Source organism: Bactrocera neohumeralis, unplaced genomic scaffold (assembly GCF_024586455.1).
Source record: "Bactrocera neohumeralis isolate Rockhampton unplaced genomic scaffold, APGP_CSIRO_Bneo_wtdbg2-racon-allhic-juicebox.fasta_v2 ctg100, whole genome shotgun sequence".
In the NCBI taxonomy this organism is placed as follows: Eukaryota; Metazoa; Arthropoda; class Insecta; order Diptera; family Tephritidae; genus Bactrocera; species Bactrocera neohumeralis.
This window is the reverse complement of record NW_026089625.1, coordinates 70,605-84,780: the sequence shown is the minus strand read 5'-3', so window position 1 is coordinate 84,780 and position 14,176 is coordinate 70,605. Positions and strand designations below refer to the sequence as shown.

Genomic DNA, 14,176 nt, shown 5'->3' with positions numbered 1-14,176 from the left:
ATTATGGTGCTCTAACAATGCCCACTTATATTGCTTTAAATTCTTTACTGGCCGTCATGGGCTCTTAATTTTTTATGTTTCCCTTTTGGCTTGAGTTTCCTTTATTTCTACTTTCGGTTGCTTGCGAATTCAATTTTCAATTGCTATGCATTAGTGGAAAGTGGTTTCATTCGCTTCCAGTGAGCGGGGTCACTCCGACATGCATAGCAAACAGCAAAGGGATGGTATTTTAAAAATTGATGGCATTGGCACATAAAAATTGCCAAAAATAAAATCCCAACGGAATGTAAAATCCAAAATTAGAGTGAAGTATTCAGTCTCCATATCGCCAATTTCGGTCGATATGGAGTTCCCAGCCAATTAGACTCACTCATTAGCGTTTGTTATGCGAGAATTCAACTGGAAAAACTAAAATGAGAAAGAAGTTGGGTTAGGTTAGTTCAAGTTATGAGATCGATTCTAAAAGGGATCTCACTTGGACAGCTTGGTCAGTTGTTACATAACAACGGCGGTCAGGTTGTTACGTAACGACCTTTATGTAATAGGTATAAGACCCTTATAATTCTGCAAAGCACTCTAAGCTCATCGCAAATATGTTCAGATGGTTAATGTCAATTTCTGCTTTATCTCCTGACTCGCCGAAGATCAGACTACCGTAGTGTTTCAATCTCAGTCTGACAAAAAATTAAGAATGGAGAACAAAGTGTCTGAAGGTTTTCACCTCACCCTTCCCCATGCAACTTTGACAACTTGCGTCCGTCAAAACTTTTAGCCTTACTGCATGAATGACTATTGGAAAATAACCAGTAAGAACTTCTGCGATTGCGGTAAGAGGAACTCTACTATGGGATAAGCAGATATCCTGGATTATATTCTAGGCCAGAAGGGTAACGCAGTCGCACAGCAGCTGGTGGTCGAACAACGTACGCTAACCGCTAAGTGCTAAAACGCAAGATGCCAGTGAAGATCCAACTCGTTTCCAATGTGAGTGATGCAAGTTGTCAGCAATTCCGCTATTACCAGGCACCGGATCTGATCATTAACTAGCTAGATACAATTTCTAATGAAGACTGACACTCTTTGACTAGTTTTGAGCGCCAGTTCGCACGCTCAGCGTTAGTATTTGCAGCCTGTTGTCTGAGTGGTTTCTCACCTCCCAGAAAGAGGATGCACTTCGCAGCACTATGTCCACCGCTACCTTCATGGAAGCCAATTCTACTTAAAAACTTTTCCGTGGTCCGATAAGCTAAGATTTTTGGAGAGTTCCTTACAATACCTCCTCCAAGAAAGAGTACAGGGTTTGTCCGGAAAGTAATAGGACTGAGTCGATTTAAAAAAAATTATTGAACCAACCGTTATAATTCGATTTTGGTCGATGCAGCGCTGCAAGCGCAATTTCCAAGCATTCTACGGAATAGCCTTGAGAGCCGAGATGCATGCTGCATTTTTTTAGTATCTTGATAATACTAAAGAGCTGGTAAGCTTATTCCCAAATGCCAGTTATTATAACTCTTATGGCTTATTACCAAGTTTGTGTGTAAAATCTCTTCTGTTGGTATCAAACTGAGTTTTAAGTTGAAACATTATTCATATTCAAGCACCAAAAGTCATTCCCCACCAGATATGTCTGGCATTACTATTAAATCTCTTTATAATATAACATATTAAATCTTGTGATCACTGTTGTTACAACAGCTAAGTCAATCATACAGCCGCCACTCCTTCACTGTCTCAAAAATATGTTCTCCAAGCAATTCTTACCAACAATATCATACACTGAACTCAGATTGCTATACAATTAAGTTCAGTGTTAAAAATGTATAGTATATAGATATGTATGTATATATGTACACATTTATGGTATACACATTTATATATACACAGTTTGAAAAAGCTTATCATTGTTAGATAAATTGTAAAGCGAATACCAAATACATTTTCAAACAAAAAAATCTTGACTGCCTTGTCTGAGGCCAACAATAACCAAATCATTGCCATTAGACACTGACCCAACAAAATATGCAAGCAAAAATGTTCGGTTCCTCATTCTAAGCGATTGTTTCACACGCCACACAGTCGCTGCGCATTTTTCTAGACGAAATTCTGTAAAGAAAAAGTCGTAAGCAAAAACATAGGCTGCGCACTCCACCGCCATCAAAGCATAGGCGCAAAAAAGTACACGCGTGGGAAAATCCGAAAATATGACTAAGCACCGCAACGCCAAAATGAAAAATCGCACTAAATGTTTTGTTGGCATGTTGAAGGTGAAAAAAACACGGAAAATAAAAGCTGTGCACAATTTGGTTGGTCGAAACGGCGCAAAAAAATTGCGGCAAAACCACACTGGCCGCACAAGTGTGTATGTATGCAAACACCTGCATGAGAGGCTACACACTGGCAGCAGGCCTCTAAGAGTGTTGAAGGGCAGGTGGCTATGTGCGCAGGAGAACAGACGAGCAGATGCCCGCAGAACGAACAATTTCATTTATTACCGACGTTTAAGCTTCAGCTGGATAGAGGAGTGTGCTATCGATGGTGGTGGACGATGAATATTCATGTTTTTTACACACTTTTTCTTGCGCTCTTAAGTACCACCACGTCGGCCGAATTTCGTATATATGCAAGGCACAACACTCGCATCGTTCTAAAGGCGAATTGCAGCAAATTTTTCGATATATCAGTATGTGTGTATGGTTGGTTGACCTTTTTTTTGTTTTCTGGCGGTTATTTAAAACGCATTCTATTTACATTTTTGTTGTTTTGATCAGCGGCAAATAAGAAAATTGCTGGTTTAAATAGTGAACTATGGAAACTTAAGTATCGGCCAGATTCTTCTCAACCTGATCTCTACCCCGGTGTGGAGGTCTTCCCCTTTCTATTCTTCCACCGAAGAGTACTGAATCGAATACTTTCAAAGATGGAGTGTTATCATCCATCCGGACAACCTGACCTAGCCAGCATCGCCAATGTCTCTTGATTTGCTATGTCGACGTTGGCGTATATGTCATCAATGCATCGACTGCGGTGCCATTGCCAACGCGCAAAGGACCATAATTGTTCCTCAAAACCGACCTCTCGAACACCTCTAACGTCGACTCATCAGATATTGTCACTGTTCATGCCTCCACAACACACAGCAGGACGGAAATGATGAGGGACTTGCAAACTCTTATAGAGAGCTCTGCATCTCATATTATCTTCTTCTTTGGTCCTTCTCTTCCTCGTGGACGCAATTTCCAGCTGGACGCTCATGCACCCGAGTGAATGCCAGGACTCCACTTCTGAGTCCTTTTTCCACCACGGATCCCACACCGAATTTGCGCTCCTTTATAAGACCGCTGCAGCAAATGTCACAAGAACCTTCTCGTCTCCGTCCTCCTCTTGTCCATTGCTTTTCTTTAACGGTGATGAAATCAGCCTTTACTGGTACGAGGACACCAAACCTTAATAAGTTTGCAGTGATCGTCATCTAAAGTGGGATCTTTCATCTAAGACTTCGTGATATTTGAGCTAAAAATATTCGTAAATTATTGAAAAGGTTTGCTTTAGCTATCATAAAATGTCGGTTTGTTCCAAATTACCTACTCCTATATCGCCATAATATATTGGGTAGTCGAAAAAGTATTTTCGTTTTTCTAATCAAACTTATTTTTTATATTTATAATAATAAATAAATTTGTACCATTTTGGTCGACCACTTTTTGCCATTTTTCCACTAGAGGCATTATTTTAAATCGAGATTTCCAAAACTGAAACGAGCAAACCATTGTTGTGCTACACGAACTGATACAGCATCGTCTCCGTAAACTTCACAAACCTCATTGGTGGCTTGCGTGGTATTCTTCCCTTTTTTATACAAACATTTCAAAATATAGCGAATTTCTTCATTATTTTCACTCATTTTTGAACAGCTGTAACTTTCCCTGAATTTAATTTATTTTTCTGGTGAAATGAAGATTAAAATCTCACCTTTCCACCACTGTGTGGTATGACACAATGTGATTTATAGCCCCGGAGATATACGACTGCAACGACATCTATTGACAAAATACGAAAAGACTTTTTTGACTAGCCATTATATGTGCTTGAAATCTTTAGTTTAAATGCCGCCTTTTTTTTAATATTTAGAATGTTACGGCTATTTTTTAATTAATGCGCTCATCTACGAGCATTTCACAATTCATTCAAATAGCGACTTTTAGTTATAAAATTCCTTTTAGTCGGCTTCAAGCGTTTTTCACACTTTGTTTCGCTTTTACGAGCATTTGATGGTGATGCTTTTCAGAGGGACAACACCTGCGAGCACTTTGCTGTCACTCACTCTTCACTTTTGCATATCAAACAACTTGCAACGGATATGAGCATTTTTTCAACGTGCCTGTGCGGGCCTTTAGAGACTTTTCTTTCATTTATTTTATCAATATGTACAAGTATTTACATACAACTCGTATTGTTGTTGTTGTTGTCGTTGCTGGTCCGTTTTTCATTTTGATTTTGTGAGATGAAAGGAACAAAACGAAAAAGTGTTGATATTTTTTATCGCTTTCAGTTGATTGTTGACGTTGATGAAAACTTTTGACTGTTGGCAGTTGCCGTTGACACTGATTGTTGACACATCACGCACTCATCGTTCGTAATATTGTGTATGTAATAAACGTAGTTGCTGGCGCGCAATATATGATAACAAATGAATGGAAAAATCAAGCAATAAAGTCACAAAACAATTGGTAATTGTCGCGCTCCCACACACACACACATGCACACATGAATAACTCGGCTTGCATGGCCTTATGGATGCGCGCACAAACACGCTTTCGATAGAGCAAATACAAATACGAAAAATAGGCCATGTTTATAATGCGATTCTTTGTTTTTGAAATATTCCCAGCACTCGAACTCGCTTTGTTGGCACTAAAATGCGCTCAAATATTTGCCACACACATGTCATCAACAACTGTCAACTGGCAATAACAACAGCAATAATGCCAACAGTAGCGCACACATGCACATCAATACACATACACACAGACATGCATAAAAGGATGTATAGAAAGTATGCTGAAAAAATATTTACAGTTACAGAGTTGGAAAAATTGTCACATAAAAATCATAAACAGACTTTTAGTCATCGGCAGCAAGAGCACAGCAACAGAATGAACAACATCATTATTATCTGCATTGCAATCACATGACACATTGCGCTCGACATGCCTTCACAAAAACATAAACAAAATCACAGCGATCACTCAATCGCCAAGTCTCTGTGGCGGCGTCGAATGACAAATTCGATTTGATGCGCCTCAAGGTATGCTGTACGCTCGCTTGTCTACCCAACTCCATACGACCTGCAATTGGTATGTGCTTTTGACTTTTAGGTGTTGAGCCGCTTGACATTTATCTGTATTGTGGGTGCTTTTAATGTTCGCGCCTACAGAAACAATGACGGTTTGAAACTGTTAATCGTGTGGGGTTGTCAAAATTGACACAACAGCAAATAATGCGGAGAGTGTGCCAATTGGAAAACGTTGATTAGGTATTGCAGCTTTAAGATAGTCGCTCGAATATATTAAACAACGAGACATACTATTACATACCTACAATATATATATACATACTATTACATACATACATTTACACACACACAAACGAAGCACTAAACACTGCTAATACAACGCGCGCTTTTGGACTTGTGGCAAGCTGTAAAACCTTTTGTGTAATAAACGTAGTTGCCTCTAGCGCTTTGCGCCCTTTGGCATTCGCCGTTCTGCCTGACACGCACACCATTACCGCCGAGCCAGCGCTATTGCGGCTATTGAGGTGCGAAAAACTAAAATATTCCGCATTCATAGCTGATGTCTCTGTAACCAAGTCGGTTGTGCCATGGCGCTAACGCTTTGCTGGCGCTGTCGCTCTGCCGTTGCGGTCTTCAGTCCCTCTGCTCAGCTGCCGCCGCAGGTCTGCAGGCCAGCGCTGTATGTAAATTTGAGTGTTTGCTAGCTTAAAGCAATTTTTCATGCAGCTTTTTGACGTTGTTTTGCTGTTTTGTGGCAGTCGGGTGCGTGTCGAGTGCACTTTGTGGTGGCGCAATTGCCCTACGGAGGTGCCCATGCTCGGCATACTGTCATTCTTGCTGTTGTTGTTGTTGTTACTGTAAACCGAAATTCTGCGGTTACCAAAATTGTCACACTTTATGGAATTTTTCAACTATTATTTATGTTTTTGTTTTGCTGAAGTTACGCTGTTGTCTGACGCTTACAGAACGCTCGCAGCACAAACGCCGGCGTCTGTATGTGTAACTCGTCATGAGATCTATCAGGCTGTATGTGGTGTTGAGTCGCTATTTTCATCGTTTGTTTGTTTTTCTGGAGGACGGAAGAATTTTCATTGCATTCTTTTCGGAGCCAAAAAGCAATCAACCGCAAGAGCACATATATTGTTGTCGCACATCCACATTCTGACAGCTCGTAAATAATTGGCGAGCGCATGTTGAATTTATTTATTCCTTCATAAGTTATTGTAGCAAACGGAATTGAATACTTATGGGCCAATATAAGCAATACTTAAGAACTCAATAAAATACCATTCGACAACAACAAGCGACTTTAAAAATACAACCACAAAATATCTTACTGATTTTTGCAAAATATTTTAACAATATGCTTCAGCTGCCAGCCACCGTAGTTGGAGTATAGAATGCAGGGAGCGGACTGGGTACGCCATTACAACCCCGCTTAGCTGGCCTGTGAAGTCGGCAGCGCAACCATGGTTATAATTCACCGGCGAGATGACATTGTGGCTTTCATCTGTCAGTAGAACGAAACAAACAACCGCAGCCGAGCTCGAGCTCCTTAGCGCGCACCAAAAAGTTAAACCTGCCATGGCAATGGAGTTCGCAGTTTGTTTAGTGTGGGTGGGCGTTGCAGCACATTTTCGTGTCGCCGCAAAAGGAAATTGCTACTTAAATTAGTGAATTGTTTGCAATTCGTACAGTTTGTTGAGCTATTAAGCACAAAGCAGTACAACACGCATGCGAATGTTGGAATTTTGTATTACTAGCTCATGATTGAATGTGTAACGCTTTTGTTTTTGTAGGCGTACAAGTTGCATATGCTGCGTGGCATGAGATTTGGGATTGCGGTTTTTATATTGGTGACATATGTAATGTGGCTTCTGCACTTTGTCGGACACACGCATACATACATACGTTTGTGTAGTTTAACCGTAATGAACCCTTTCACGCCATAATATATGGCAGTTGCCTGTTTGAATCGTTGAAACTGCGAAACTGTCGCAACGTTTGGCGCATAAAAAGTTCTTAATTAAAATTTAAAACTCAAACAAAGCTACTTTGCATTTGAAATGAAATTCGCAATGGCATAATTGCTACATTTAACCAAACAAACGGTTTGCCTAGGTGAGGAAGCTATTTTAAAAATGAGTTTGCCGGTAAATAGTTTTCACCAGAATTCCAGAATTACTAATTATTTAGCAGACTGGTCTATTATAATACCCTGTAGCGGGTATATTTAGCTTGCCACAAAGTTTTGTAGCACTCTGAACCGACGAACCTAGCAATGGAAGAAAAAACATTTTGTGTTTTATATATTAGATTTTTACATCAAAAACCAATTGATTCATTATTTTAATATATAATAAAGCTTAAATAATTAGTATATCGCCGAATGACCCCAGTTGGAAAATAAAGCTGGATGCTCATCTGTTAGGCATGGGTGGCCCTCCACGTCTCCTTCACAGCACTTTGTAACGGGTTTTACAATCACTACAAAAGTGAAACAAGTGAAATTATTTATTCCTGTGAAAGTAAATTGGATGCTTGCAGAAATCCAGACACTGGAAACAATTTTCAACGGTATTGAAGGATAAATCGGCCAATACTGCTGCAATTTCACCCTCGCTGGCTTGTTGGCATAGACCATAGCCATAGACTTGACGTAGCCCCGCAGGAAATAGTGTAACGGCGCAAATTACACGCTATAGACGGCCAATTGGTTGAGTCATTTCGTGAGATAACACGTTCACCAAACTTGGTTTTCAATAAATCGATTGTCACATTCGCTGTGTGGCTTGTGGTGCCGTCCTGTTGGAACCGCCTATTGCTCAAGTCCATATCATGCAATTCGGGCCAAAAATTTTCGGTTATCATTAAGCGGTAGCGATTCCCATTCACAGTAACGTGCCTGCCTTGATTATCACTGAAAAAGTAAGACCCAATGATGCCCGACCCATAAACCGCACCAAACCGTAATTTTTTCGGAATGTAATGGCGACTTATGGAACGTGGATTGCTGCCTGACCAATTACGCATATTTTGCTTATTGACGAAGCCATTCAGCCAGAAATGAGTCTCGTCGCTGAAGATGTTTTTTAGATGAAAATCCGGATAATTTTCAAGTTGTTGCTCAGCCCAATTCACAAACATACAACGATTCTGGTGGTCAAGCGGCTTCAGTTCTTGCGTCAATTCGATCTTGTAAGGATGCAGGCCGAGCTCTTTTCGCAAAATTCGGCACAACGACGTCACAGAGATGCGCAACGCTTGAGAACGACGTGTGTCTTTTTCAATTAATGCGCTAGGGGTAGCAATATTCTTTACACTATGCGCACTTCTTTGTCTCACTGGCATGGGAACATTTTGTACTGTACCTATGGATTAAAATTTTTTCACTAGACGCTCAATTTTAGATCTGATAGCGCTCTTAAAGTTGAGGCTACTGACTCCGAATTTCGGTAGTAAATTGAAATAATTTCGATTTGGATCGTATATACGTATGACAAGATCGTATATTTGGATCGTATATATTTCCATGATGTGATGGCCATCGTTACTAAAAGAAAACGTCAAAAGAGCGGGAAAATTATGGCTGTTCCTATCAGTCTATTTTTGTAGCGTCCCTATTGACGTATTCCTCTCCTTACAGTTTCTTAACCTCTGCACAAAGATTCTTAATTGTATTAAAGTCAGGTGACTAAGCCAGCCGGCGGCAACTTCCATTTAGGATGTGGTAGCATAGTTGACGCCATCATCTCAACTTACAATTTGGCATACATGTGTTCTTTAATCCAATATAACTGGCCTGTACCATAATAGGATAACTTGGTTTCGGAACCTCCATGTTTACCGCACGGGAAACATATCTGGTATCAAATGAAGCATTTTCGGGCTTTTGTTACTCTCGGCGTCCTCGGAAACCAAATAAATCAATTTTCGTTTCGTCGGACCACAATATGCTGTGCCGTTTTTCAACTGGCCAATGCAGATGGTCTTCAACAAATTGAGTCAGAGCTGCCCTGCCCATGCCGGGGTTGAAGTAGTGTCTCATATCTTGGGCTCCTGACGAAAATTTTAGCTGTAATACTTAGATTTAACTCATCTTTAGTTTTTGTTTTGGATATAAAATGTCTTTTCTCATTCTAAAACTACAACCTTCCTTAACTTTGCCCGCTTTTATTTTACTTTTTTCGGGATTAGGTCCATTTTGCTTTGGTAAAATATCCAAATATTCAACAAACTTGTGAGATTTTCTGTACCTCTAAATTTTTTGATGAGATTTCGTTCTTCTTTAGAATCATTAAAAAAAAACACACAAACAACAAAAATATGTTTTAAAATTTAGAGAACGATGTATTCCTTAAATAACTGTGGATTCAATGACATTCATTAAAATTTCAATTTAAACACACAGTGCCAATATTTGTGTATTTTTTTCTGGCATAGAAATAATTAACGTTTTTCTTCTTGTTTTTATTTAGAATCAATCAGTCAAAAAACAAGATGCGATTATACTATTATATTGACAGCAAATAGTTTTTAACACAACCTTTGTCTAATAATGCGCAAAAATTTGCTAATAAAACTCATTCCATTAATTTTTTCCATAAGTCGCATAGATACATATGTTATAGTTATTTTAAGCCGATTAGTGCTCATCTGATATGTAGACCTAAACGTGTGATTTGTTGAACAAATAATAATTTGTCATGACACACAATTGAATTTATACCAATAGTTCTAATTTTTTTGATTGATATTATTTTCCTTTTGCAATTTGATTTTTTTTTCCTTTTTACATACACACGCACATTTATTATAATAACCATATCTTACAAACAATTCAAATTCCATTGAATTACTCCTAACAACACCTGCCATCGCAGAGATGCATATAAAGAAATAATAATCAGAAATAATAATATTAAATCCACATAGCAGGCAATCTGGTGGAAAATATAATTTCTTGAATACTGAGGAAAACATTAAAATATTGCACTGCATTTCTGCACCACAAAATAATTGTACTGTAAATATGAAGAATGCCTGTTCTATCTAATCAGCCAACCGTGAAGTTTACTCATACTCCATTTTTCTTGAAATATTACGAATATTTCTCCTTAACCACATATTTTCTCTGTGTGTCTTACTTTTTTCATACTTTTCAACTCTTCATTTCACACAATACCGTTACGTATGACAGGCATTGAAAGATTTCTCGTGAATTGTTGCTATCATTAGTAGCTGTGTTATTAAAAAAAATCAAAATTGTGTGCAAAGTAACCTATATACATACATATGTGCACCAGCTGATAGTGTGCAATAGCGGCAGCAACTGAAAGGCTGCAGATAGCAATTTGCAAGAAATTTCGAAAATTTTAACTGTTAAATGTTAAAAACATATTTTTATAAATTTTCGCATTTACTTTTTAAAATATTATTAAGTTTCTTTTTCTTTTTTAAATGCTCAATATATTTTCATTCCAGGTGCCGCTGCATTCTATAAAAAGTTATCAAATTGAACGCTTTGAAGAGAGCAATTTGGAGTCGGTGGTGTGCGCGCTGAATTTCATGGTGACCACAAGTCATTTCGTTAAAGGACAAATGAGGGTAATTTGCAACGCTTCACAATAAATATTGATTTAATATTGTTTGAAGAAATATATAAATGAATTCATGATACTCGTGTTGATTTCGCCCCCAACAGCTCAAGTGTACGGCCAGCATATTTGATATATTCAAAGAGGAAATCGAAAGTGTCATCGAAGAGGATCGACCGCGCATTATGGCCTCCGGCCGTTCATACGACATGCATAATAATTATCCATACGAACAGCATGGCAGCGGTGATGGCTTCGAGGATCATAACGAATCATTTTTAACATATTCAGGTGAGTTGCAACGTATGTTGCGTTAATATGAAATACAAGGCTTTAATATAATAACTGTGTGTTAACAACCGTGGAAATACGCAGCAATTAAAAAAGGAATATTTATTATAGTTTGCGGGCTTTTTGAAACGTTGTTGCAATTTAAAACACTTAATTGAGTTGAATAACGGCATTGATTGCATCTGTTTGCTAAAGTGGATACTGCCAACACCTTAGTTGGCTTAACTTCAATATTAATTCGAAAGCTGCGGCTGCACCGAAGGACGATATACTGTCTCAAGTTCTTGTATGGAAAACTTTTTTATGCAACAAGATATTTTCAAGAAATTCGACAGAGATTATTTTCTAAGTAAATGCTACAATCTTCGAAGAAATTGTTAAGATCAAACCACTATAGCATATAGCTGCCATACAAATTTAACTATCAACATCAAGTGCCTGTATGGAAAACGGTTTTATATAACAAGGTATTTTAATGAAATTTGGCATGAATCATTTTTCAAGCCAACGGTACAATCTCCGAAGAAATTGTTCAGATCGGACAACTTTAGCAAATAGCTGCCATACAAACTTAACGATCAAAATGCTTACACCCTTTTAGGCTATAAGAAATGCACCTGTGAAGGGTTATACATTATAACTATGTTGCAACCAAAGTAAACATTTTACTTTTTTTTAATTTTTCTGCTGTTAAATGCTCGCAAACTCGCTGAGTTGTGTATTTCCTAATCATTCGATGAACGTCGTGTTTGTTGACACATGCATATGTACATACATACATATATGTGGACTGTTTATTTAATGCAAATTGCAATAAACTTCAAATTTCTCGCTTCGTTTAATGGGCAAATCGACTGGCTTTGCTTGCCACCCGTTCGAACACATATTTAATCGAAAGCAAATCAACTTGAACTGCAAACAACTTTTCAGCAATATTTAATGTTTATATTCATTACTGTATGTACACATATGTGTGAGAGTGTGTCGATTCACCGCTGCTCCACCTTCTTTTTTTCGAAACGTTTAACACCATATTTTCCACTGCTGCATTTCCTGCCGTCTTCTCTCTGCACTCGTAGCATGTAATACACACATCCTTACCAGCCTGCCGTCGTCGTGTTCTGCCGACACACATACGCACACATAAACATATGTGCGCTACGAAATGCAAACAAAATTTCTCAAACCTTAGCTGTGTTCATAAAGCGCATCCACATATATATACATATATACACTCATACATACATATGTGTGTGTATATGCAGCAAGGAATGACGTTATCCGCCCAAAACTATGCAATACATTGAACGACTACGTTGTTGCTCAATATTTGTGAAAATATGATAAGGTAGCAGCAGCAGCTGGTGGCGCCAGTGCGAGCGGCGTAGCGGATGAAAGAGCACACATGCCCGCTAGGTGTAAATAAAAAAGAAATTTCACTAAAGTGTTGCCACTTACTTGAGGCAACATTGACATACACGAATTCATGCAAACACGCCTAAAAGGAAAATCGAAAAAAAACTCGCAAGAAAATACGGTACACACTGAAAGTGCTGGAGTATATACATCTATGCAATCGCTTGCCCGTGTGTGTGTGTGTACATGTGTGCATGCATAGTTAAACTTAAATTGAGTTAAGGCGGCGCTGTCATTGAAGGCAAACGGCAGTTTGTTTTTACAAGTGCTGCTGCTGCTCCATCGCCTGCCTTGGCTTCAGCTGCTTATGATCAACATAATACGCTGTTAAGGCGCATTAAAATATGCATAGCTATTTATAACCCACACACACACCCACGTTAGCATATGTGCCATAGCAGCAAGTAAGCCAATCAGTCGCAAACAACGCTAACGACTCGATGTGCAGTCAATTTTGCCACAAAGCGGGCGCATAAAAGTGCCGTTGCCATATGCAAGGCGCTCCTCGCTGCCGCATACAATACCGTTACACACGTATACTGACAGCTGACGGCAGCTCGCTCCACGCCGGAGCGGTACTTACACTTCATAATGCATGCAAATGCAATGTTAACATATACCGAAGTGTCAACAAAGTGCAAATTCATCGCCACTCCCGACTCCCTTTGCACATGCTCACAGCCCGCCGGCTGCCAAGAACTCCGTTAGTATTGCGTATTTTCGCTTTTCATCAAATTCAGCTAATACAGCTTGTCCTTGTTCACATCAGCGATATTTGATCCCACAAACCTCCCTAAAAAATGTTCCAACTTGTAAAAAGTAAATATGAGAAAAAGCGCCTGTGAGGCACTTTGTTATACATTTTTTATGGTATCGGTGCGTTGTTTCAGGCAGTTCGTTTGTCTATTTGAAAACTGGAGCCCGTCAAAAAGATAAAGTACTTGAGCCACGTCCTTGATAGAAAGCTATCATGGAAACCCAATGTTGAGAGACGGTGAGAAAAGCTTTAGTTGCCTCATATTGTTGTCAAGGAGTTATTGGGAAACGGTGGGGACTTTCACCAAGATTTGTGCTTTGGCTTTACGAAATCGTAGTTAAGCCAATACTGTTCTATGGTCTATTTGCCTAGTGAAAGGCGTTCGGTAAAGCCACACTGGCTAAACAGCTGGAACGAGTTCAAAGACCGGCGCTCATTGCTATCAGTGGTGCACCACGTACATCACCAACGATGGCACTTAGCCCCATTCTACATATGCCATATATGGAAATACCCGCAAATGCTTTGCTGCGAAGGTTGCTAACAGACTCCAGGAAACTGAGCATATTAAGGGTCGATTGCATCCCTGATATCTTGGACTACTTCGCCGCGTACCCTGATTTTAGCGGCATCTTGTCCGCGGCCATGCCTCCGAGGGATATGTGAAACGAAGTTGCTGGAAGAGGCGCCGTGGGTGTGTTCAAGTATCGAAGCTAAAGCGTTTTTCAAGCAGAAGTGCCTATTAGTAAGGTAGCATCAGACGTACTTCAACGAAGGGAAGTCGATGAGCTCGCTAAAAAGATCGGCCTTACCCAAATCCCA

The 14,176-nt window shown here is 39.3% G+C and overlaps 1 protein-coding gene across 4 annotated transcripts in view; it reads left to right on the top strand.

Annotated features, from left to right (window-relative positions):
- The window catches only part of LOC126766372 (uncharacterized), a 277,536-nt gene that overhangs the window by 255,724 nt on the left and 7,636 nt on the right, over positions 1-14,176 (top strand). For all 4 annotated transcript variants that reach the window (XM_050484176.1, XM_050484175.1, XM_050484177.1 and 1 more), the window contains 2 exons: positions 10,778-10,900; positions 10,998-11,181. In XM_050484176.1, the coding sequence (XP_050340133.1) occupies positions 10,778-10,900; positions 10,998-11,181 (307 nt within the window). The remainder of the gene's footprint in view (positions 1-10,777; positions 10,901-10,997; positions 11,182-14,176) is intronic.